Below are 23701 nucleotides of genomic sequence, written 5' to 3' on the forward strand. Positions count from 1 at the left end.
GGGCCGGCGGCCGCCGGGGAGCGGGGGCAGCACGTTGGGATGCGCGCTACTTAAGGTCCCGCTGCGTGAGCCATTGACGTGTTTGGAGCTGGAGACGGCCTGGGCGCTGCTGGTGAAGCGGCGGCCCGAGGTGAGTAGTTCCCCGCCCTTCCCTCTGCGGCCGCTGCCGGGCTGCGGGAAGAGACTGGCGCGCCTGGGCCGCCGCGGGGCCCGCATCCGCTTCTCCGGCGTGGCGCCGCTTCCACCAGGCCTCGCCTGGGCGCGGGCCCTTCCCGTCACATCCTCCCCGCAGCACGGGTCTTCTCGGGCCGGGGACGAGGAAGTTGCCCCCTGCCTGGGCACCCCCGGCCCTTCCTTCACCCTTCCTTCACCCTTTTTCCCAGCCTTTGGAGCGTAAATACCTACCCCTGCCCCCAGTTCCCTGCGTTTTCCTCTCCCCCTGCTCTTCTGGGCGCCGTCGAAGGTGAAGGTCGGGGCAAGGTGGGTTCACCTGCGCCCGCCGTCGGGGGGCCGGGCAGCTCGTTGGAGGTAGCGGGGCCTGGGGCTCGCCTGGCTCCAGAGTCTCCGTTCGCCTTCCCCGCCCCCTCCGCAGGGCCGCCGCTACTTCCTGACCCTGCCTGCCTGCACCCAGCCGTGGGTTAAAGGCTGGAGGGCCTCGCAGGACGTGTTTCAGCTTCCCGACGGTTGCCCTGCGGTGTGGGAGGGCCGCAACCCCTGCCTGGGCAAGGACCAGCACGGGAGGGGTGGGCTGGACGGGTCAGCAGCGTTCGCGTCCCCCTTCCCTTGCAGAGCTGCTCGGAGTGGCGACCTGAACCACTGGGTGGGAAATCAAGAAATACTTTTTCAAGCAGTTTGCCCTTTGGAAAAGATTTTAGGGCTATTCCTCAAACGTGCTGTGCTTTTGCGGCCCCTCTCTCAAATCGTTGGTTTCTTTCTGACTGTCCCCTGCAAGTAGAGCTTCGTCACGTTTGTTTGGTACCTTCAGAAACTAAGTAGATAAGGCCTCGCTGGCGGAACACTCGAACTTGACTTCAGCCCCGCTCCTCACTGTAAACTGACATTTCCTCTTCATTTCCAGTTGATAACATGAGGATTCATGCAAAGAAGGTGACAGTCGGAAATCCAAACTTAGATTGACTTGTATTTAGAATCCGGAAGGGAGAGGAAATGAAAGGTGGATAAACTCCTACAGCAGACCTGATTCGGTATATGTGATGTTACCTCGGTGTTATTTGTAAAGAATTCCTGACCCATGACAATGATAAAATGCGAAGCAGAACACTTTCACAGGAGGCAGGCAACCTTTGTCTGCGTCTGATCGTTGTTGAGATTATATCCAAGGCATATGAACAGCTAAGCAGAGTTCTTTGCTCTCACAGCATAGGACAGATGTAGAAAGGAAGGCTGTGAATTTACTTAGTGCCCTCACCTCTCATAAGAAGAAGTGAAGGCTGCAAAGGAATTGTATTCAGGAGAGGAAGAAGCTTCTACATATAGTTGGACAGCATCTTGAATTTCCTTTTTGCTAAGATGTTTCTGCTAGCTAGGTATACTCATGTATTGGTCAGTGAAGATGATAAAATAGAAGGATTACTTAGTGGGTACTGAAAAGACCCCCGAACGATTAGACTTTTTTCCATCCTTCTTTGCAAAGGTTATCTCCTTTAGCCTGGACATCGTGATCTTTCTCTTAATAGAGAAACGGAACTAGTTGACTCAAGATTCAGAATACCTTCACTTTTCAGGAGTTGGTGGGGTTTGATTGTTTTTCCTGAACGTACTTTATTTCTTTTAACATGACTGATATGTTTTGATGATCCCATCTTGGGCAAGGAAAGTAGAAACCACTTTGTACAAAAATTCTGAGCTCTGTCTGGTTATACTGATGCAGTTTTTATTCAGTGGTGTTTTTGGTAAGTCATACTGCATTATTTGCTGGCTTCTCCTTTGACCTCTAGGTAGAAGACAGTTAAGCTAGAACGCCATTCAGGAGTAAGTTCCTTAAACTTAGTGCAGAGCATTTAAAAATATTTGTGGGTGGCTTAATCGATAGTATGCCAATACGTTGAAATAAACAAAAAATTACCTTTTAGTAATTAACAGTTAGTTGATTATTTTTTTTTTAGTTTCCCTTTTAGTTCATTTCTATGACATGTCTTTGAAGATAATTGTATACCAATTTCAATTAACTTCATTATAGAGAGTAGTTGTCCTGGGATAGAGTCGACATACTTGTTATAATGAGTATACGACTTGACTTGGAATCACTAATTGGCCCTTAGAGAACTGTGGTCATCTTTAATGGATAAAGGCTTCTTCAGAGCTGTATCTCTGTATACGGCTTTAGTTGGAAGATGAATGCTCTACAGTAGCATTCCCTGACTTCCTTCAACCCTGGGAAGTACCAGCTAAATAGAAGATGCCCCTGGAAGTTAAGTTTCAGATTTTCTTTTTTTAACTTTTCAGAATGTCAACTAAGTAATAACTTTGTTTTGTTTTTGTTTTTGGTATATCGGCCACCCCAGGGCCGGCCATGGAGTAGACATTCACGTACTTTAGTTAACAAATGTTTTTTGCTAAAGTTGGGTTGTACTAAAGTATTCCACCCTTATTTTGTGTGCTAATCCATATATCATAAGGAAGTAATAGAGTGCATGCGGTATTCTTAGGTTTCGTTAATACATTTAATTTTAACCTTTAGAAATAAGAGTAAACTAAAACCAAATTTTAGCTGAATTGTCTTTCTTTCTGGACATTGTAATCAAATTTCAGTAGATGCACTTTAGGAATTTAAATAAGGCCTTTGTGCTGAGGCACAAGTCAGTGCAAAGGAGAATCACATCCAAGTCTTTACTCTGAAAATACAGAGGTTATATGAGTTCCTCACTGGATAATCATTATGGCAGAATTAACTTTTCAAGTACTTGTGGAGCTGATGAGATTTACTAGCTTATATTGTCATCCACTGTGTAACTCTTCCCCAACATCTGCCTGCAGGAAGAAGACAGGTAGGATGCCCGTGGTAGCTGGAAGGCTGAGAGATCCTGACATAAATCCTTGCTTGTTGGTAAGCCAGATCGCTTTTAATTGTCGCGAGTATTAAGTTGGAAAAACAGGCTTCTTCTGATTTTGTGGGCATCAGTTTTCTGCAGTTCTTAAATAAAGTTATTTCTGTACGAGAAATATTCCTGGCCTGGGTATCCTTATTTCACTAGAGCATTTTTAGATATTCATAATCTAGCTAACAAGGATTCATCTCTTTTAAGTTTCCCTAATTTGTATAACATCACTGTTATACTAGACAAGCATGTGTAACACAGAGGAAATTCTTGAGTCCAAACATGCAAAGATGGAAAGTAGGTATTTTTAAACGGTCACTGAAATTTATGTTTTGATAGCAATGCCTTCATCATGTCCCTGAGACAGCCTGGCTGAGGATGAGGGTTGATAACTGAATTAGGCTATTTAAAGCCTGAAGGTTTTCACAAAGGTATCACGTAAACAAAACATTTTGTTGTAATGGTAAAGCTTTATTGGCATTTATTTGGTAAGATTTAGCGGTTCTTACTTGTGGCATTGTCACCCTTGAATAATGCAGTCGTTGGACTGGTGCTATGAAAATTATATTCCCGATCCTATATGCATTTTCCAAATATACACATTCATTAAATATTTGGCTTAGAAGATAAGCTTTGCTACACATATGAAATCTGTTTAACGGCTTTACTAAGTCTCTTCAGCTAGACCATGTTTCTTAGATCTGTGAAGCAAGTTACCTTCCCCTTTATTTAAAGCTTCCCTTTAGCTGGAGTCTCGGAATCATGCCTTTCACTTTGAAGTTTGTTCTCCAATCTACTTCCAGTTCAGACAGCTGAAATTTAACTCCCAAATGGCAGCTACCCTCCTTTGAACTCTTAGCCCTGTGTTGCTCCTTGTGGTTTTGAAGTGATATTAATGATAACCTATTAAAATTGCTTGCATAATTGTGTACTTACTTGCGTAATGGAGCAAATGATAGCCGAACATACGTTGAGATGAATGTCGTTAAGTTACCTTGCAGACCAGTCATTAGCAACTTACTTAGGTTCTCAAAACCACCTTAACTCAAACATTCAAGTCCAAGCGAGAACTTGGAGGGGCGGAGAGCTGCCCTCCGAGTTGGGAGACTGAGTTTTGCTTCCACATACAGCAGTGATTCCCTCCCCGCTCCAGCCCGCCTCGTGTGGCTTGTGGGATCTTAGTTTCGAGACCAGGGATTGAACCCAGGCCCCGGCAGCGGAAGCAGCGAGTCCTAACCACTGAGCCGCCAGGGAACTCCTTGCACCGTGATCTTGAGCACGTTGCACCTTGCCTCGGCCTCTTCATTGAACGGTTACTGGGTTAAGTGATCTCAGTCAGTGCTTCGACTCAAATTCCTGTGGTCAGGTGTTCAGAAAACTGACGCCACTGTGAAAAGGAAGATGTCTGCTTTGAGCAGAACGAATGCTGGGATAGTTGGAAAGATGATTCTGTTCCTGTTCATTATCTGTTCGTCCAAATGAACAAAAAGGAACTATTTCACATTACCTGCTCTGGGGGGGAAGCAGCTTCAGAAGTTTGTTTTTTTTTAGATGCCATTCCACCTCTTAAATGATACCTATCTTACCTATTTAAGGAATCTGATGCTTCTACCAGATGTATGGATGAATATAACTATGACAGAGAAAGGTGTTCCACTCACTTCTTGAAGTACAAAAACTGCCGGAAGTTCTGGGTAAGCCTAGTTTGGTTACCTTTATGTTGAAACTCATCTGTTCGGCTTGAAACTGAAGCCTGAAGTTTGTCAGCACCCATAATCCTTCCTTAGTGATGGCTGTCGGAAACTTACCTTTTTGACTTTATCCTCCGTGTGCCCTAAAGGATCCTTGGGCGCTCTCGTTAGCTGCCTCACCCTCTGCCCGCGTGTAAGGACGCAGCTCTGATAGAGGTGTGTCTTCCTACGTGCATGAGTGCCTGCGGCCCTAAAGTGATAGCCTTGTTACAATTGGAGTTTTCTGGAGGTGAGCGGACTAGGTGGCTCGTCCCCGTCACAGCACGCATCAGGCTTCCTTTTCTCTTCTTCCTCTCCCGCCATCACCCGTGGTCCCATTTTTGGCGGACGTTGCCATATAATTTCTGTTTCTCTGAGCACTGGATCCAGCTACTTCCTGTCCCTCTGCTAGCTTACCTGTTGGTTTCATTTGGCAGTTATTCCGTAGCTCCTCTCGATGGGCCTGAAGTTACAAAGTGTGTCCTCACCCCAGTTACAGTTAACATATTCCTGTGGGAAGAATCACTTCTGTTTAATTGAGAATCGTCTGAAAACGGTATCTGGAGTCCTAGAATTCATTCTTCGTTGTTTTTTAAACTCGGTTTTTTACGTTTCCTTTCTGAAGACCACAATAGCAGAGTACTGGCAACTGATTAGCATTTAGTACTTGACTGATTTTGGTTTTTCTTTTTTGCACGTACACACAGAATTCTGTCATGATCCAGAGAAGACGGGATGGAGTGAAGCCGTCTATGCCTACAGCAGCAGAGAGAGACATAATCTTGCAAGCAATGGGCAAGATGCCCTATTGAGTGTTTGCATTAAAGTGGTTTATTTAACTCAGAAGCAGATGAATATGTTTAATAAGTGGTTACGGTAACTTCTTAAGACCTTCCAGGCCTTACCCAGACAGATCTCAGATTCCACCAGGGGAAGCCCTGTGTCCTCTGTGTTTGCTCTCAGTGCCATAACAAGAGCAGGCCGCTCTGGCTGTGCCGTGTCACCGAGTTTACAAGACTTCCTGAAGTCGGGAGCGTCAGGAAAGAGTCCATGAAGAGTCGAGCTTTTCCGCTGAGTTTCGAAAGAGAAGTAAGTCGGGAACGAGGAAGGACTTAACAGGGGTGAAAGGGAAGCAGTGCTTGTGATGTGAGTGACGACATGATGGAGGGAAAGCTGGAGCCACATCTGGAGAGCAGTGTGTAGACGGTTCCCCCTGGAGGGTGAGGTGGGGGACTGAGTGGTGGGGAGAAGACGGGAAGGTAAGTCCAGGGTGGCTGCGTGGTGGGCGTCTAATCCCAGTGTGTTAGATCCCTGCCCTGACTTCACTCACGTACCTCGGTTTAAAAAGGTTAGGGGAGCAGGGGAAAGGCAAGGTTGGCTGAAGTGGCATGAAAAAGAACTGGCTGTCTTCATTTTCTTTCTTTAAGGAAAGGCTTAGTCGAAGGATTCTATAAAATCTATGAATACCGGAGAACCTTGTGAAGGCGTAGTATCCTTGAACCACAGTAATGGAAAGAAAAGGTGATACTTTCAGAAGTAGGATCTCTGCTTGCAGGGTGAGGTGGACCAGGAGAGTTTGGGGCCCATCAAGTGATTGCAGCACCGGGTGAGGCCGGAGCTCAGCTTCATTTAATGATAAGAAAGCAGGAACGTTCAGCATAGTGACCAGGTGGATTGTGGAGCAGCCCTCAGGCTCACCGCCTTTTAAAATCCAGTTTGTTTCATTTACAGAATTGTAAAAGATACAGTATTTGATAAAATTTAATGTACTTATAAAGTCAGCGAAAACAAATAGTTTGTGTCCCTTGTTTTCATCTGGTCCTGGAGCAAGAGTAGTGTTTTCACGGATGCTGACAACAGACTATCCTTCTCGTTGGTCTGAATCCAAAACCCAGGTCAGATGGTTTTAAACCATATGATCTTGATTTCCAAATGTGATTCTATTTGAATAAAAGATGGATTCTTTCAGAGATTCTTTGATTTGTACTGATTGCTCTAAAATGATGGGTTAGAATAGGAGCTGACAAGAAACTAATAGATACTATGTAAGAAGCATTTCAGTACTTTTAAGCTTGTTCAGGGGCTTGGAATTTTAATGTCACCCTTTTAAAGGTACATACCAACAGCAGCATTCATCCGCTAGCTATTTGTCCTGGCCTAGCTCTTTTTTTTTTTTTTTTTTTTTTTTAACAGCAGGTTCATTGAGATGCAGTTTGTAAACCATATAAGCCGTCTATTTAAAGTGTACAATGCGATGGCTTTTAGTGTACTGACGAAGTTGTGCAGTTGTCCCCACAATGGATTTTAGGGGGCATCACCCCAGAAAGCAAGCCTGTACCTGTTAGCACACAGTTCCTTTCCTCCTAACACCACCCTTCCTCCACTTCCCCAGCACGTAGGCAACCGCCAACGTACCTTCTGTCTCTAGAATTGCCTGTTCTGGACATTTCCAGAAATGGAGCCATGCAACGTGTGGTCTTTGGTGGCTGGCTTCTTTCACTTAGCCTCATGTTTTCAAGGTTCATTCCTGTTGCGTGTATCAGTACTTCATTCCCTTTCACTGCTGAGTAACCTTCGATTGTATGGCTGTACCACCTTTTATTTATCCACTCATCAGTTGATTGGTATTTGGGTTGTTTGCACTATTGGCTATTTTATGAGTCATGTGGCTTCTTGAACTTCTGTGCACGAGGTTTTGCGTGGACGTTAATTTCTTTCTGGATGTATACCTAGCAGTTGAATTGCTGGGTCATACGGTAACTGTGTTTAGCCTTTTGAGGAACCAGCAAAGTGTTTTCCAAAGTGGCAGCACCATTTTGCAAGGTATCAGAGTTCCAGTTTCTCCACGTCCTCATTAACCCTTATTATCTGCCTTTGGTCACAGCCATTCTCGTGGGCGTGAGCTGGGGTCTCACTGTGGTTTTGATTTGCGTTCCCTGATGCCCAACGATGCCGAGCATCTTCACTTGCCTGTTGGCCACTTGTATATCTTCTTTGGAGAAATGTTCTTCCGGGTCCTTTGCTCATTTTTAAATTAGGTTGTGTATCTTTATTACTGAGTTGTCAGAGTCCCAATTGTCATACTAGATACAAGTCCCTCATAAGATTCATGGTTTGTGAATTTTATCTCCCATTCTGTGTGGGTTGTATTTTCACCTCGTGGTGTCCTTTGAGACACAAAAGCTTTGAATTTTGATGAAGTCCAATTCATCTTTTGTTGTAGCTTTCGGTGACATATCTAAGAAAAGGTCCAAAGGGTTACATCCACGTTTTTTTCCAAGAGTTTTATGGTTTTAGCTTTTATGTTTAGGTTTTCGATCCATTTTGAGTTAGTTTTTGAATGTGGTGTGAGGTAGGGGTCCAGCTTCATTCTGCTGCACACGTGGCTGCCCCGCCCGTCGTCCCTGCCTCTTTTGTTGAAAAGCCTGTGGTTTCTCCTGAATTGTCTTGGCGCCTTTGTGGCACAGCAGCTGACGGTGTTTGTGAAAGTGTTTCTGGACCTCAGTTGTGTCCCACTGATCCCTGTGTTGATGTCTGTGCCAGTCGTGCACGGTCCTGATCACCGTAGTTTTGTAGTGCTGGTGCAGCTCCTCGATGATTGGTATCTATAGGTGTGTTTTCTATGAAGTCCTTTTGAAGACAGACTAACTGGGGATTTCTGATCAGCAGACTCTTAACATATGTGAGCATATGGCTCTACCCAGGTTCCACCCAGGCAACACTGTTCCGTTCTAACTTTGTCTTCAGTAGTTTGCTAACTTCTCGTTTACACCTTTGTGCACACACACCCTGCTGACTTCGGGACACTATTCTCGTAACCTGGCTGTTAGAGATCTTGTTGCACCACTTGAAGGGACAGAGTCCCAGGGGTTTCCCCCGTCATCACTGTTAAATTTGCCACTCTTTTAATTTCTCTTTCTACGATTCTACTTTGGGAGAGGTGAAGCTGTTAAATTAATTGTGTCAGGATGTGAGTAGGTGCCTAGAGAAGTTTGGGGGGCAGGCAGGCCTTTGGAAGCAGCTATCGACTAACAAGGTGCCTAGAAGGTATTTTACCGTGTTCCCGTGCATCTCACGCTGGTAGGAAGCGTCTCCTCGCAGGTTCCGTGTGTGTGTGGTATGCAAAACCAGTCCTTTTGAGAATCACTGTATCTTATCTGAAAGCTCCTGGAGGATGCAGCAGTGTCATTTGTGGTTCTGCCCATAACGCCTGGCAAGCGTCTAGTATGTAATAAAGGATCAAAGCTGCGTATGTGTTTGCGGAGGGAAGGCTTTTAAAATTGAACACAATGAAAAATTTGCAGGTTCACGGCTTCCCTGGGGGAGTAGTGGTTAGGAGTCCTCCTGCCAGTGCAGGGGACACGGGTTCGAGCTCTGGTCCGGGAAGATCCCACATGCTGCGGAGCAACTAAGCCTGTGCGCCACAACTACTGAGCCTGTGCTCTAGAGCCCGCGAGCCACAACTACTGAGCCCACGGGCCACAACTACTGAGCCTGCGTGCCACAACTACTGAGACTATGCTCTAGAGCCGCCGAACCACAACTGCTGAGCCCGCATGCCACAACTACTGAGCCTGCATGCCTAGAGCCCGTTCTCTGCAACAAGAGAAGCCACCACAATGAGAGGCCTGCGCCCCGCAACCAAGAGTAGCCCCCGCTTGCCACAACTAGAGAAAGCCCGCGCGCAGCAACGAAGACCCAACGCAGCCAAAAATAAATAAATTGATTTAAAAAAAAATAAAAAGGAAAAACACGCAGGTTCAAACAATGCCAACGGGTTTACAATGCAAATAAATCTGCCCAGGAGCAGCCAACGTCAAGGGTTTTCACGGTCTTATATGTATGCACGAGCATATCTGTATATTTGTTTATTTGTTCTGCACAAAAGGCACGTCATAGTACACGAGCGGAGGCCCTCTGCTTTTCTCACTTAGCAATATAGTATGGAACAATTCCCCATGCGTGGTTACAGATTTACTCTAGTTCTTTCATTGGGCAGGTACACCGTCCTGGAACCAGTCTCCCACTGAGGGGTCCCCTCTTAGGAACGAGGCGACAGCTGCGGTTCTTTGCTTGTTCCGTTTTTATGTGTATGCTACGTGTGTAGGAGTGGAAGGTTTCAGTAGTTTGCATCGTGTAGATGTTGCTAAACCCCCTCCCACAGGAAGCATACTCCCACTCCCAGAAGCAAAGCCTGAGAGTTTTCGTTCCTCACGCCCTCAGTCCCACTGGGCACTTTAAAACTTTCATCCTTGTGAGTTGGTGAGTGAAAAGTGGAACGGGCGTATTTGTTTCCTTTGCTCATTTTTTTTTTAGATTGTTGGTGTGAGCAATTTGGGGAACTCTTGGTATAGTAAGGGAATTGCCTCTTTGTCAAATGTATTCTGTATATTTCTCCCAGTTTGTCTTTTAACTTTGTGTTTTCATTTCTGAGCAGTGTTTTACATTTTAAGGTAATTAAGTAGATCAGTCTTTTTGCCTGTGGTTTCTGGTGGTCAATAAACACTAAATGAATCCAAGTACAAGCACTGCACTTGCAGTTCACTTCTGCTCAGTAAACATCCGCCAGGTGCCCGCAACGCGCCAAGCGCTGGGGTAAGCGTGTGGGAGGAGCCAGGCACCGCCAGCCGCAGGGGACTTAAGGATGCTCCCGGGAGCGGCCAGGGCAAGCTTCCCAGAGGGGGAGTGGCCTCGACAGACACGAAGGGGCACGTCCTGTTCACTGACTAGAGCAGAGTAGGTGAAGGGGATGCGGCAGGGGCTCTGGACAGGTGGGCTGGGCTCACGTTGTGTGTGGCCCTGAATGCTGTTCCCGGGACTTAAACTTCCCTCTGTACAGAAAGAAAAGCTCTGCAGCGTTCTGAGATGGAGAAGGTCAAGTCCCGTGTGTGTTTAGAAGGATAGTTCTGGAGGCGCTGAGACAGAGGTTATGACCCTGGATCCCTGCGACCATCTACACTGTTGCCCTTGGGAATCCTCGCCCAGCTCCGGGTCCTTCTTGGGACCGCAGCCCACAGAACCTCCCTAAATGCAACCCCAGCAAGCCCCCTGCTTAAGCTTCCCAAGACCTGCCGTTACCTCAGGATAGACATCCACACTCCTTCCCCTAGTTGCCAAGGTTCTCTAGATCTGGCGACATTCGTAAAGGGTGCAGCCTTGAGCAGGATGCGGAGGATGTGTTTTTGAACACACGAGGCCCAGGCTCTGTCCTCAAGGACCTTAGACTTCAGAGAGGGAGGCAGACGGGAATGTACCCGCCACTCCTTCCAGACACAGTGTCTTCCCCGCACCATCGCTGCCCCTGGGCGGCCCGGTCCTCCCCGCCGAGCGCCCAGGCCTCCTGAGGCCACAGTCAGGTCTCAAAGGGCCTTTAGCCCCCCACCCCCTCTGCAGCTTCCCTGCTGCCCCGGTCAGGGCCCATCGCGCCCCCCTCACCGCCCCCGCACTGCAGTGGTTCTCACTTCATGAGTTCATATGATCAGATGAGGTAGAACCAGGCAAATAAAGTCACCCGGATGGGCTTTTAATTTTTCACCTTTCTTTTTTATTTTGCAGAAGCAGAGTAAGAGAAATGTCTCCTAAGTGTGAAACGCTTTGTTCTGAAAAGGAGAGTGAAAGAGGTGAACCGGTTGTGCTTTGAGTTATGAACATAGGAACAGCTTTCGTGGACAGGCACCCGCATCAGGAGCCGCCTCTGGCGTTGGTCGTGTCCACACTCGAAGCCCGAGACGGTGGGGTTGTGCGCTCAGATTCTCTCTTTATCTCATCACTGCGTTTAGAGACCACAGATATGTCAGCTTGGTACCGACTCGGATTCCTCCACCAGTTCTGACTGTCCTCCCAGAGAAGGAAGAGAGTCAGGACTGTGTCCCGGCCCGTCTTCAGGGTGGACAGAATGAGGAAGGGGCAAGTGTAGGGCTTTGAGATGGGGGAGGAGAGGTGAAGTGAGCACCGAGGGTGAAGGTCGTTCACACTGCAAATAAAGCTTCCAACGCCAGGGCCTAAGCCAAAAACCTCACTTCATACCCGGAAGCGAGACACAGCACGATGTGCAAACGGCACTGCATTTGCAGTCACGGTATCCAGGTGTGAGTTTGGGCTCCATCCCTTACTGCCCACACAGTCCTGAGCAAATCGCTGACCCTTCTAGAGCCTTTCGTACTGTGAATACGCCCTAACTGTCCTGTAGGTTGTTGTGAAACCCAAAGCAGAGTTCACGTGTGTTGTGCAAGTAGGTATCATTAATATTATTAATATTTGAAATGCGCTGATAAAGCTAGTGGATTTGTATGTAATCAGCAAAAGCCTGGCTGATTTTGGTCCCCTCTGAAAACCGTAATATCAACCACTACAATCTTCTTAACTTGACCGCCTCCCTCAATCCCTCCCTAAAAAATACCCCCAAACTCCATCTCTGCTAGAAGAGGTTGCAGGAAGCCAAAGTGATCATTGTTTTATTTCACGCCCTCACTTCCAGTTTTATAATGTAATTTGGTCCAGAATGTTCTCTCCTTTAATTTTCTTCTCACATTCTACCACTATCCTAGTCACCTCATGTATACTTGAAATCTCTAATAAGCAAGAACAAGTACAAAAAAATTCATTTTGGGGGTGGGGTCAGATTAGAAGAACAGGAAATATTTACCAAGTCACCCGGAAGAAACTCACTAGGCACCGGTATTCAGGGCCCGACTTGCATGAACAGAATTGACCGCGGGCCGGATGGTCCCTCTGCCGGCGCACAGGAGCCCTCTCCCTCTTCTCTTCCAAAGCTGTCCTCTGTTCCCTTCAGGAATCGCGCTGGCCTCTTGGTGGGTCAGCTCTGCCTCACACTAGGCCTAGTCCCACGCCAGAAGCGGCTCTTCACCCTCTGCACCTCCTGGTGCCTGGGCGCTAAGTGCAGCTCTGGTCCGCTCTGTCCGTAATTAGATGCTGGTTTCCATCATGTCCCTGACTGTAGACCTAGGTTGTCCCCGTCACATCCTGCACTAAACTGCAAAAGCAGGGACCACCATGATTCCTTGTGCAGCACCTTGCAGTTTGCAAGGTATCGTCAGAAACACGGTCGTATTTAACTCGCAGCCCACCCCTGGGAAGCCGGTGGTCTTCCTGGCTCGCAGATGCAGGAGTGAGACTTGCAGCTTATAAACTGCGTTTTGGTGCAGTTGCCTCCCTACCCTCGCATTTCTCGCGCGTGGACCCAGGCTCCTCAGCGTCTTTCCTCTCCTTTGCGGCTCCTGACTCTGCCTAGTGTTCCAATTACTATTCATTTCACCATCTAGTACTTATTGAGTCTTGGACACAGATAAAAGGCTTCTGCATGAGATGTAAAAGTGAATGAGGGTTTATACTCTAGGGAGAAACTTACAGATTAATCAGCGTCTGTGACTGCGTGACTGATTCTTTACTTAAACTTCTAAGAAGTCTTTCAGATGTTTGGTGCCGGGTGCCCTGTCAACCCTACCTGCTTCTTCTGCTCTTGAGGTGACAGTGGGACGTGACGTTGCTGAGATGACCGTGCTCTTTGTCGAAAAGAGCACGGAGGGGAGGCCAAGGTCTGGGTCATCTGCAAAGCAGACTTCTTTCCTGGATATAAAGGTGGGTTTTGTCATCTTGTTGTGCCGAAGTGCTTCCTGACACCTGTGCCCCTTAGAGACTGGGGACTTGTGGCCAGGGGTTGGGGCGTTTTCAGTTCGTGGTTCATGGGGTGGGCTGCGGGAGTTGTCGTCTGTCTCCCTGCTTGCTTCTCCCTTTCAACGTAGATGTCATCTTGTAGAGCAGCATTCCAGAGCCTTGACAGCTTCTGTATGTAATTCCCACTCTTGAAGAATGTCTTTCACAACCTCAATAGACTATATTTCTCCACGTCTTGGGAAAACAAGACCGAACAACGCCAAGAATAGCAGCAAACCCCGCCTGGTTAACTCTCCAGAGTCCTGTTCCCGGGTGGGCGCGGCTCCCGCCCCCCATGGCCGCGTGGCCCCCGAGCTCCAGCACAAGAGGGCTTAGGACAGCGTTTGGGTCAGTTACCTGTATGTCTCTAGAAACCCCTTTATCTATCATTTGGGGATGGGGGTGGGGTGAAGATGTGGAAAGCAGAGGAAATCAGGGACAGGGTGGGAGGGGTGCGGCTGGTGGTTGAAGGTGAGGGCTCCGCTTTGTTCTGGCTCGATTTGTAACCCCACTTCTTTCTAGCTGTCTTAAAGCTGTGGGCTTTGGATAATTACTTAGATGCAGAAACCTCAAGTTCTGCAGCTGTAAAATGCCCACATTTTATAGTTCCTGTGAGCATCGAGTCAGATGATGTCTGTAAAAAACTTAGCACAGGGCTTCCCTGGTGGCGCAGTGGTTGAGAGTCCACCTTCCGATGCAGGGGACGCGGGTTCGTAAACTGGACCATAGGAAAGCACCAATAAGTGCTATAGCTATTTTTATTCTGTATCCCTCCCTTTTGAGGAGAAGGAAAAGTAAATATCCTCATGAAATCTCCATTCAAGGAGATTAAATTTTGAAAATTAGAGACCTTATACTTTGATTTTTTCTTCACGGGAATAGTAGATCAATACCACTTATTTCCACGTTGTTGACCTCCTCGTGCTCTCAAAAGAGCATCCTAGTCTTGACTAAGAGTTCCTTAGAGCTGAGTGATTGCAAAACTAATTATAGTAATTCTATTATCTGGGTATCTTTAAGGGAGGGGGCCAGCTGCGTAAGATTGCATGATTTGGCACCAGTAGTCTTCAAGGAGGCAGTAGCATATTTACAAAGAGAGTCTGACTGTCTTCTAATTTGAAGAGACTTTCCTCCTGAAATGTTTATGGCTCTGAAGTTTTGAGTACTTCTCTAAACGATAAAATAAATGATGGGATGGATTTACTTAGAAGGGGTGAACAACCGAGAGAGAACGCATTATATATTGAAACATGGGGCTCTTTGAAGAATATGGGTCAGACTGGACGAAAGAAATGGTTTTGTTTAGGTTAAATAAAAGTTCTGGGCCACTGGGATTACGGAAGGATGTAGAGAGTGCAGAAGAAAAACATGATGGACAGGGTTTAAAATTTTGCCAAAGCTTTATACGTAGAGATAAGGAAAGTAAGCAAGGAAAAGATCTAGCAGTCTATAGGATATGCTTTATGACCTGAGCATTAGAGAAATGTCCGTCTTTTGGCATTCATTCATTTGTACAGCAAAAGCCTTTTTGTTTGTTTTTCAGCAAATACTTAATCGAGTACTTACTATGTGCTACACTGTCCTTGGAACTTAAGGTTCATTACCAAACGAGATAGGCAAAGACTTGTGCCCTCATGGGACGTCTATGACTGAAGAGGGTGACAGAGAGACTATGAATTAGCAATAAACACCATAAATGAGCTAGTGTATTAGAAAGTTATAAGTGCTGTGAACGAAGGGATTATTAAGGCAGGAGAAGAGGGGTGAGGGGTAACGGACGTCGGAGGGGGAGCGGATGTGGATGTGCTGAGTATGCTCACCCCTCCGCCAGCAGTTGGGGCCACCACGCAACGGGTGACTTCGCTTCTTGCTATTCTGACTTTGCTTTTCTAATGGGCGTCTCCTGGGTTTTAGGATATGGAGGTAAAAGAGGTCATACGAGTGTCCCTGGGAGAGCAGGAGAGCAGGAATAGGCACTTAAAGAACCTGGAATCACACTTATTGAGGTAATGGAAATGCACAATGAAAAGTAGTGTTGAAGCTTCCCAGGGTCCAGGCAACCAAGGACGACAGGGAAGGCAGGACAGTGAGTGGGTGCCATGAACTCAGAAACTACATGCAGCAAGGAGCGAGAGCTGTTGTCATACATAAAATAAACAAAGGCTCTGCAGGAAGGTTTTGGATTCAGAAACGCTTTGGATTCTGGATCTATAGAGTGCTAAACGCCTTTGAAGAAAATCTCTTCCCACAGGGGATTCTAAGATCCCAAGTGAGAAACTCAGTTACTGCCTGCTGACGTGACTCCCAGCACCTACATGGCTGCCTCAGGTTCTCTCTTTCCTCCAGGACGTGGCACCGCGTACCCGTGGTCAGGCTCGGAGCTGTGGTCAGGGGCTGGTGGAAAATGATCAGGGTTCTCATTTGAGGTTGGAGGAATGTCATCTCAGGTAGAGGGAAGGAAAACTTCTTTCCCTTTGAGGAAACATGCTGTGCCCTGTCCTAGCTGCCGGGGACCTTGCTAAACACTCTTTAGTGGACCTTCACCTCTGACAGAGGCAAGCAAACGTGATGAATCTGTCTCAATCGCGGAGGGCGCCTCTAAGCCAGAGGGAGAATTTGACTGCCTCTGACCTACTGCTATACATTTATGCCAGAGTCGGGCCCCGTTCCCCAGTTCCCAGCCTTGGACTGAAGAACCGGGTCCAGAGAAGTGGAGGAGCGAGAAACCCTGTGGCAAATTCCAAGACCTTCCCAGGGCCACCCTGCAGCCCGCCCCTGAGTGTGATGGCCCAAGTGTCTGCGTATCCGAGGACATGATGCGACCAAGGATGCTCTGACCACCTACCTAGGTCAACACGGTTTCTCCCTTCTGATGCTTCGAGCTGGTGCTTGAAACCTCACCAGAGAATGAAGTAGCACTTCTTAGAGTGTGCTGGAGGCATCGGTGCCTCCCGAAAGGAACCGAATGAATGAGAAATTCACCTCTACGTTCAGAACACCCTACATAGCCCACCCACACAAGACGTTGCCCAAGTCAGAATATTTCACAATATTCCACCCAAATTAAAACAATGGAGACAACCAGGGAGAGTAATAGGAACTGTGTGCTGTAACCAAAGGAAGAGAGAGCGGAGTCTGTGCGCCCACAGACACATCAGTGAAAACTAGGCGGCTGACATTTTTGCAATTTTTTCCCAAGTTTGGGAGATTCTTCTGCAGCAGAGTTTCTGGCCGTCAGGAAGGGGATCACAGGAAGCGTAAGAGACACGTGTGAGACAGAGAGAAGGGCACAGAGCCGGGGGCACGGACGCATCTTTAATTTTCACTTGAAGCTAAACATTTTTATAGAGACTGTCAGAATTTGCTGGCCTCACGATAGAACTGCTACAAGTGGCAATTGTTCCATAATGTAGAAACAAGGGAGTGTTCCACAGAATTGTGTTTTTCCCCTTTGGTTCTCCTTGCTTCCGCGCAAAACTGTTAAAAAAAAAAAAAAAGTATACTTGGTGGTTTATTCTAAACAAATTCACTTTGGCACCCAGGTATTGCTCAAGCAGCCAACTTAAGTACTTATTTTTAAAAGTGTATTTTTGACTTTAAACACTTAAATCCATTGTGGTCTATCATGTCAATATATATTTTGGCTTGCGCACGGCTCTGAGAAGGCCTGGTAACATTCCTTAAGGGAGTCTCGGAAAGGCTCCTGCTGCAGAAGCATGGCCTCCCTGTTTCCAGTGCAGATAGCTGTGCATCCGAATACCTTCCAGCAAGTTCTGAGACGGCCTGTCCTCCTTTCTGGGAGCCAAATTCAGGCCCCGACGGTGGAGGAAATGTACCAACCAAATGAGTTGTTTTTCAGTGAGTGCAAACAGAACCCAAGAGCCAGTGCGTGAGGGGAGCAGTGAGCTCACATCTTGAAATAAGAACAACTTAAATTTGTACAGCTTCAATTACAATTGGATCCAAGGTTTTCCTCATCTCATCTGCAATAACCACCTTGGAAGACAGGAGGGGCAGCTACTAAAGAGGAGGAAACAGATGAAAAAATATTCGACGATGGTCCAGGCCCATAATATTCTATCCAAGACAGTAGCTGGAGGAGCGTTTCACATACAGTATGTTTGGTTCTGTTTCAACTTAAAATCCAGTGGACATCTCATGGAATAGTGCCTCTCGAGAATAAATTGGACGTCAGGTAAATACTTAAAATACTCAAGAGTGTCAGACCAGTGTAAGATTTTATATTATACATATTGGCAGGAGTTGCTATTGTTTTTATTAGTATCCCAACTATTAAAGTAACACATGAAAGATTTTTAATAAGTCCAATGGAACAGTTCAGGAGGGAAAAAAATGTTTCCCTGTCTACACATCACTGGATGCCGTGCACTCCCAATTCATCCGGAACATTCTTTCAAAGCTTCTTGCGCCATTCAGAGAAGATGGGTATTTGTAATGAGCTCCAGTCAAAGATGGAAATATTAATTCTGCCAAGAACATTTTCCAGAGATATTCCACTGTTAATAATTACAAGTTGTCTCCCAAATAAAGCAGTATTACTACCACTCCTGCTACCATTGCTGCCGCTGCATTTCCACTAATGGTAACAACAACTAATATTTTTTAAATGCTTACGACACACCAAGTGCTGTGCTATGTACTTTTGTGGATATGTTGCATTTTTTCCTCATTGATTCTTCATAACAACCTTCATCCTCAGAGAAGAAAAACCTGTGACTTGAGAGGTTAAATAATTCTCTCATAGTCACATAATTAACACGGGATGGAGCCAGGATTGTTACTCAGGCAATGTAATTTCAGAACCCACAACCCGAAATTTTATGTGACATTCCCTTCCGAACAACTAATAATTAATGGTAATGGTAATAACAACCGTAATATCTGAAATGTGTAGGTTGTTGGTCATCAGACTTGTTTTTACAAATGACCCAAATGAGATTTGAAGAGGTGAAGTGATCTGCCCGAGTTCCCACGGCCAGTAAGTTAAAGAATAGAGATTCAGATTCAGGCAGTCTGATTTACAAAAACAGGGAAATTGAATCCCATAGTTCTACCACTTCCCCTTCCTGGGAATGCTCTCACCAATTAAATTGTAGGTGTAGATTCTCTCATATGAGGGCCTGGGATCCATGTCCTTTGAAATTCCTCTGGAATATTACAGATTACTAAAGAACTTGAGAGACCTGGAAAGGTGTAGAAAAAAACCTGCCAGGTGATTAGGGAGGTTTTATTGACAGATTCAAGGAATGGCATTCTTTTCTGTACTAAAGATGCTTTCTACCAGATAAAAAACATTACGTCTGTTTTCACGAGAAAACGTTGCAAGGCGATGTGTGACGGCAGGTGCACTCACTCTCTCTGGATTCCAGGGCTTTGCAGAGAGTGGTCCTTGCCCAGAGGAAGGTGAACTGCAAAAGCAGCGCTCTCATCTAGCCTTGCCAGGGTCTAGGGATTAACACAAGGGGTGCTGTGGAAGGCTCACTGCAAGGCCAGCAAAAGGCACGATGCTTGCTTGTTTTGTTCCATCCCATCCCACAGTGGAAACCACCATCACCATGTCAAGTAACGAAAGCTATCTTTACTATTGCCAATAGCGATAATGCAAGGAATTAGCTTCTATCATGGAGTCCCCCTTAACTGCCCCCTTCTCTGGGCAAAACCGGAGAAGAGACATACTGTGGGGTGTTCTATAAGTGGACTTGGCTTTTTTCTTGAACATGTTCATTTGAGTTCAGAACATGTACTGGCTTTCAAACTTTCCAAATTTCTAGAGGACACGTTGGTGGAGATACATGCCCCTGGAGCAGTGTGGAGCCCTTCACCTACTGCCGTTGCGAAAATTGAAAACACCTGGATGGTTGCCAGAGGGACCCACATCAGGGAGGCAGGCAGAAGGTGTGCATCTTGGATGCCATCCCAGAGCGGTGGAATGACTCCAGTTCTTCAAGAGGTCTCCTTGTACATGACCTGCCTAACCTGACAGTCCCAGGGGTGAAGGGTATACAGGGGTGAAGCCTGGCCATGGTTTCAATAAGAGCACCAGAGACCAGTCTGATAACTGACTAGTGAGAAATGTTTCCTGGACGAGGATGTGTGGCAGTGGGACACCCTGCCCATCAGACATTTTGGGAGTGAACCACCATTCTGTGTGACCTTCGACAAGTCACTCAACCAGCCTGGTCTTTACTCTCTTTGTGCAGTAACTGAAAAGTTGGTGGCCATCAACCCTTCTCCCTCTGAAATGCTCTGATCTCTGGTCTAAACTCATAGACCATGCTTGGAGAACCATTGATCTACTGACCTAAAAAGCTGACTGTATTTCCTTCCTAAGCTACTGAAAGTAAAAGGAAGAAAAGCTTACTCATCGCTAGAATTTGGTTTCAGAGAGATTTAATTACAGCATTTGGAGATGTGTCATTCATCCATAGCTGGTAAGAGTCATGGTCAACTGTTTTATTAAGTCATTAATCATCTCATTGTACAATTCCTAGTCTCTAATTCTGTTCCACCACTATGTGTAAGGAGAGTCTTACTCTTCCATTCTCTGCATCTAGGTCCTAAAGTAAACCTATGTTGTTCATAATCATCTTTCATTCTGCTGCATTTCAGAATTTTTCAACTCCTGATTTTCTATCTGATTATTTCTACTTTTCCCATCTATAGATCATAGTCCTTCAGAATTAAAAGTGATTTTAGAAGTTATTTAATCCTGCCTTTGTTTTACTTAATTGAAAATTGGGAACAGGAAAGATTATACAATTTGCCAGAGGCCTACAGCTGGCTAGTGGCAGAGTTCCGCTCAGGATCAGACGCCTGACCCTTGCCCCGCTGATTTCGGTGAGACCCAGGAGGTTCTGGTTCACTCGGAGCGCAGAGCCCAATCTGATCTACCTTGAGAGATTTGGACACTGCCACCTGACCTCGGAAGTGCCCAGGTAGAGAGCCACAGTGTGAGATAAATGCAGGGGTGGAGGGGGGAGAACCAAAGTGGAGTTGGGGACATTTGGTCTCCTTTTCAACTGGGTAGAAGGTGAACTCTAGGGATGAGTGACAGGAGAAGGGATTTTACTAGGTTAAGCAAAGCTTGGATGTCTTCAAATGCAAGAATATTCAGCCAGACACTTCATTACGTATTTTGCCCAAATCTCTCCTCCCGTGAGGTTTTTTGGCGAATGAGCACCACTTTGTTGAAAGTGCCAAACACAAAAGGCACACCTCAGCTGCTCTGGTGAGAATAGATCGGGAGGTGACAGGTAGAGGTGGGGCGCCTGACCTTTGACCAACAGATGATGGCGCCTTGGAACGGGTGATGGTAGCCACACAGAGGGGACAACAGATGCATGACAGCAAGGACAGGGGAGGAAAACTGTCATGGGAATGCCTGCAGAGTAGGGAGGTGGATTGTGGGTGCTTTTACTTTCTTTGTAAATATTCTTTTTTGTCTTGGTACATGTTGTTTCAGTAAGAAAAGAATAAGTAAAAATTACTTTACTGGTTCTTAGCCTGGAACGACTTTCTGGCTACCATTTTTTAATGGATTACCTTTTATTTTGAAACAATTTCAAACTGATAGAAAAGTTGCCAGAATGATCCAAAGGACTTTGACAAACTCTTTAATCAGATCCACCAATTGTTAACATTTGCTATGTTTGCACATTCTCTCCCCCCTACACATGAAAATTATGTATTCTTTCTAAATCACTTGCGAGTACATTGCCCTTTATCCCTAAATACTTTAAGCGTATATTTCCTAAGAACAAGGACATCCACTTAAACAACCATGTACAACTATCAAAATCAGGGAACATTACATTGATACATTATTATTATCTAATCTGTAGACCTTATGCAAATTCCACCAATTGTCCCAGTAATGTTCTATATAGCATTTTTTCCCCCTGGTTCTAGATCCAATCCAGGATCACACGTTGCACTGAGTTTTTTCCACATCTCTTCAGTTTTCTTTCATCTGGATCAGTTTCTCCTTTTTTCTTCCACGACTGTCATTTTCCAAGGGTACAACCCATTTATTTGTAGAATGTTCTCCAGCTTGGGCTTATCTGTGATTTCCTCACGACTGGATTCAGGTTGTGCTTTTTTTGGAGAGAGTCCTATCTAAGAGCTATTGTGGCCTTTCCAGTGTATCATACTAGAAACACATGCTGTGATTAGTAAGTATCGCTGATGAGGTTAATTACTGGTGATGTTAACTTAAGGGTAAGGCTATATATTTCAAATAGTAGATGTTTTTGTTGTCTTCAGCTCAATGTAGTGTCATTATTAATAGATAGTTTGGGAAATATTTTAAAAATTAACATGGGCTCACATTTAATCCACCTGAAAGTTAGGTGTACCTACAGAACAAGGGATGAGCATAACTGCAATACCCGGCCAGGTTCACTCGCAATAAAAAAAAGGCAGATTAAGGGAAAACTTCAGGTACAGGTAAACAGTGACGTAAGCAAGGATAATAACGTGTTTTCAACTTCTGCATAATGTATAATTTCTAGGGAATCATTTGGATACATATGTCTTCATATCTGTCGACAGAATCTAAGCAGCAAATGTAAATTATAGCATTTTGGGGGACATTATGTATGTTTGTGAAATTCTCCTTGGATGACTTATTTGGCGCGAATGAAAAATGAATGGATTCAGACTGATGGTCCTATAGTACTTTGCTCATAAAGACTTTGGGTTTTTGGATGCAATATACTTTATTCGTATGAAGCCATTTAGAAGCTATTCAGTATCTGAAAATTAATCTTAAAGGATATTGATGGCATAATGCTTGACTTTCCTGCAGAAAAGCAAGTGGATTTCTGTGGCGTCTTCTGTTTTGAACAACTTTTGTCAGAATGTGATTTACCTCTTACTGGTGGTACTGTTAAGCATAGCAAATGGTGTTTTGTTTTAATAAAAGTTTTAGCTGTAGCTGAACCACTATGGGTTTAGAAAGAACGGCTAAGATGCTTGCTGCAGAGTGGACCCTGCAACTCTTCAATTTGAGAGTGGAATGATTCTTTCTCGTAGTAAATCAGATTTACTAGTTATTCTACCTTCCCAAGGACAGCAAGAAGAAAAGGGGGAGTGAGGGAAAGTGGATGGAAATGGAATTCAGGAACATCAGCGCTCCAGTCTTAGATGGTGCAAATAAAGGGAGTCTGACTGGGATAATACCTGTTTCCATAGCTGTGAACTCGGTTCTTCTTTGGAACATTGTATATAGTACTGCATCATGAAGCTGCAATGCTGCCCAAGGGTGAAAATGGCAGTTGGTCTATGCTGCCACCTGGTGGTGAACTGCTGCTCTGCCTCGCTGGTGAGTCAGACTCACTGGCCCTGGGCTGGTCCACCAGCTAACATGCAAAGTTGGGGATTTGGCCTGTTTGTCCACTACGCCCAACACGAACTTCTTAATTCTTTTGGCGTTCTTTTCTCCTCCGTGGATTATGTCTCTCATCCCCTTAGAAAGCTTGATTCCCTTCGTACTGTCTCTCCTTTTCCATCAGTCCACGAAGGAGAGCCAGAACAACTAACATTTCCTGTGTTTGTGGCCTTGGCTGACATGAAGCTGTTCTGTGAGGTTTGCTTATCAACTAATTGGACTTAGTGATCAAACTGTGCAGTACTTGAAGCATAAAAAAGTTTTTATTATCCATTGTATCGAATTTACCACCGTATGAGTGGAAGTTAAGACTTTATGTCATTTTTGTATGTTGCAATATTTCTTCAAATAATTCTCTCCTATAAAAAAAGAAACCTGCAAAAAAACACATGGGGTAGAGATAATACATAATCATGATTCCCTTTTACAGATGAGGAAGCATGTTTAATGATGGCTGAGCCCATGTTTCATCATTGGCCTGTCTGTCTAGAGCCTGAACTCTTATTTACTATGTTGCCTTCACACTTATGTGTGAAATTGAATAAAATATCACCTGTCCCGTGGAAATCTTTTTTGGTCTTTATTCATAAGATTTACCTCTTACGAAAAGATGTCAAGCATTAGTGAGCAGGTTGCAAAAATATTTAGGGGATATAGGGAGCCCTTAACTAAGGCCCCTTAAATTTGCCTATGATAAAGGCAGTCGTGTTTCTGGGGTAGCAAATCTGATCTGAAGAAAATTGTGAAATTTATGGAAGTCCAATGAGATAATGCACGTGTATTGGATCTGGGTATTCTACACCAAAATTAATTATTGTTATGTCATAATA

At 45.4% G+C, this 23701-nt stretch overlaps 1 protein-coding gene across 4 annotated transcripts in view; it reads left to right on the plus strand.

Moving 5' to 3' along the window:
• The first annotated feature begins 2 nt into the window (after window positions 1-2).
• The window catches only part of CHCHD7 (coiled-coil-helix-coiled-coil-helix domain containing 7), a 60747-nt gene continuing 37048 nt past the window's right edge, over window positions 3-23701 (plus strand). For 2 of the 4 annotated variants that reach the window (XM_024742557.1, XM_024742555.1), the window contains exon 1: window positions 5608-5878. In XM_024742557.1, the coding sequence (XP_024598325.1) occupies window positions 5840-5878 (39 nt within the window). In that variant the 5' untranslated portion in view covers window positions 5608-5839. Of the gene's footprint in view, window positions 131-2651; window positions 3068-4654; window positions 4754-5496; window positions 5879-11344; window positions 11787-23701 lie in introns of those variants that run through there. The other 2 variants (XM_024742556.1, XM_024742554.1) reach the window with 2 other exon arrangements.

The sequence above is a fragment of the Neophocaena asiaeorientalis genome, unplaced genomic scaffold (assembly GCF_003031525.2).
Source record: "Neophocaena asiaeorientalis asiaeorientalis breed wild unplaced genomic scaffold, Neophocaena_asiaeorientalis_V1.1 scaffold226, whole genome shotgun sequence".
Classification (NCBI taxonomy): Eukaryota; Metazoa; Chordata; class Mammalia; order Artiodactyla; family Phocoenidae; genus Neophocaena; species Neophocaena asiaeorientalis.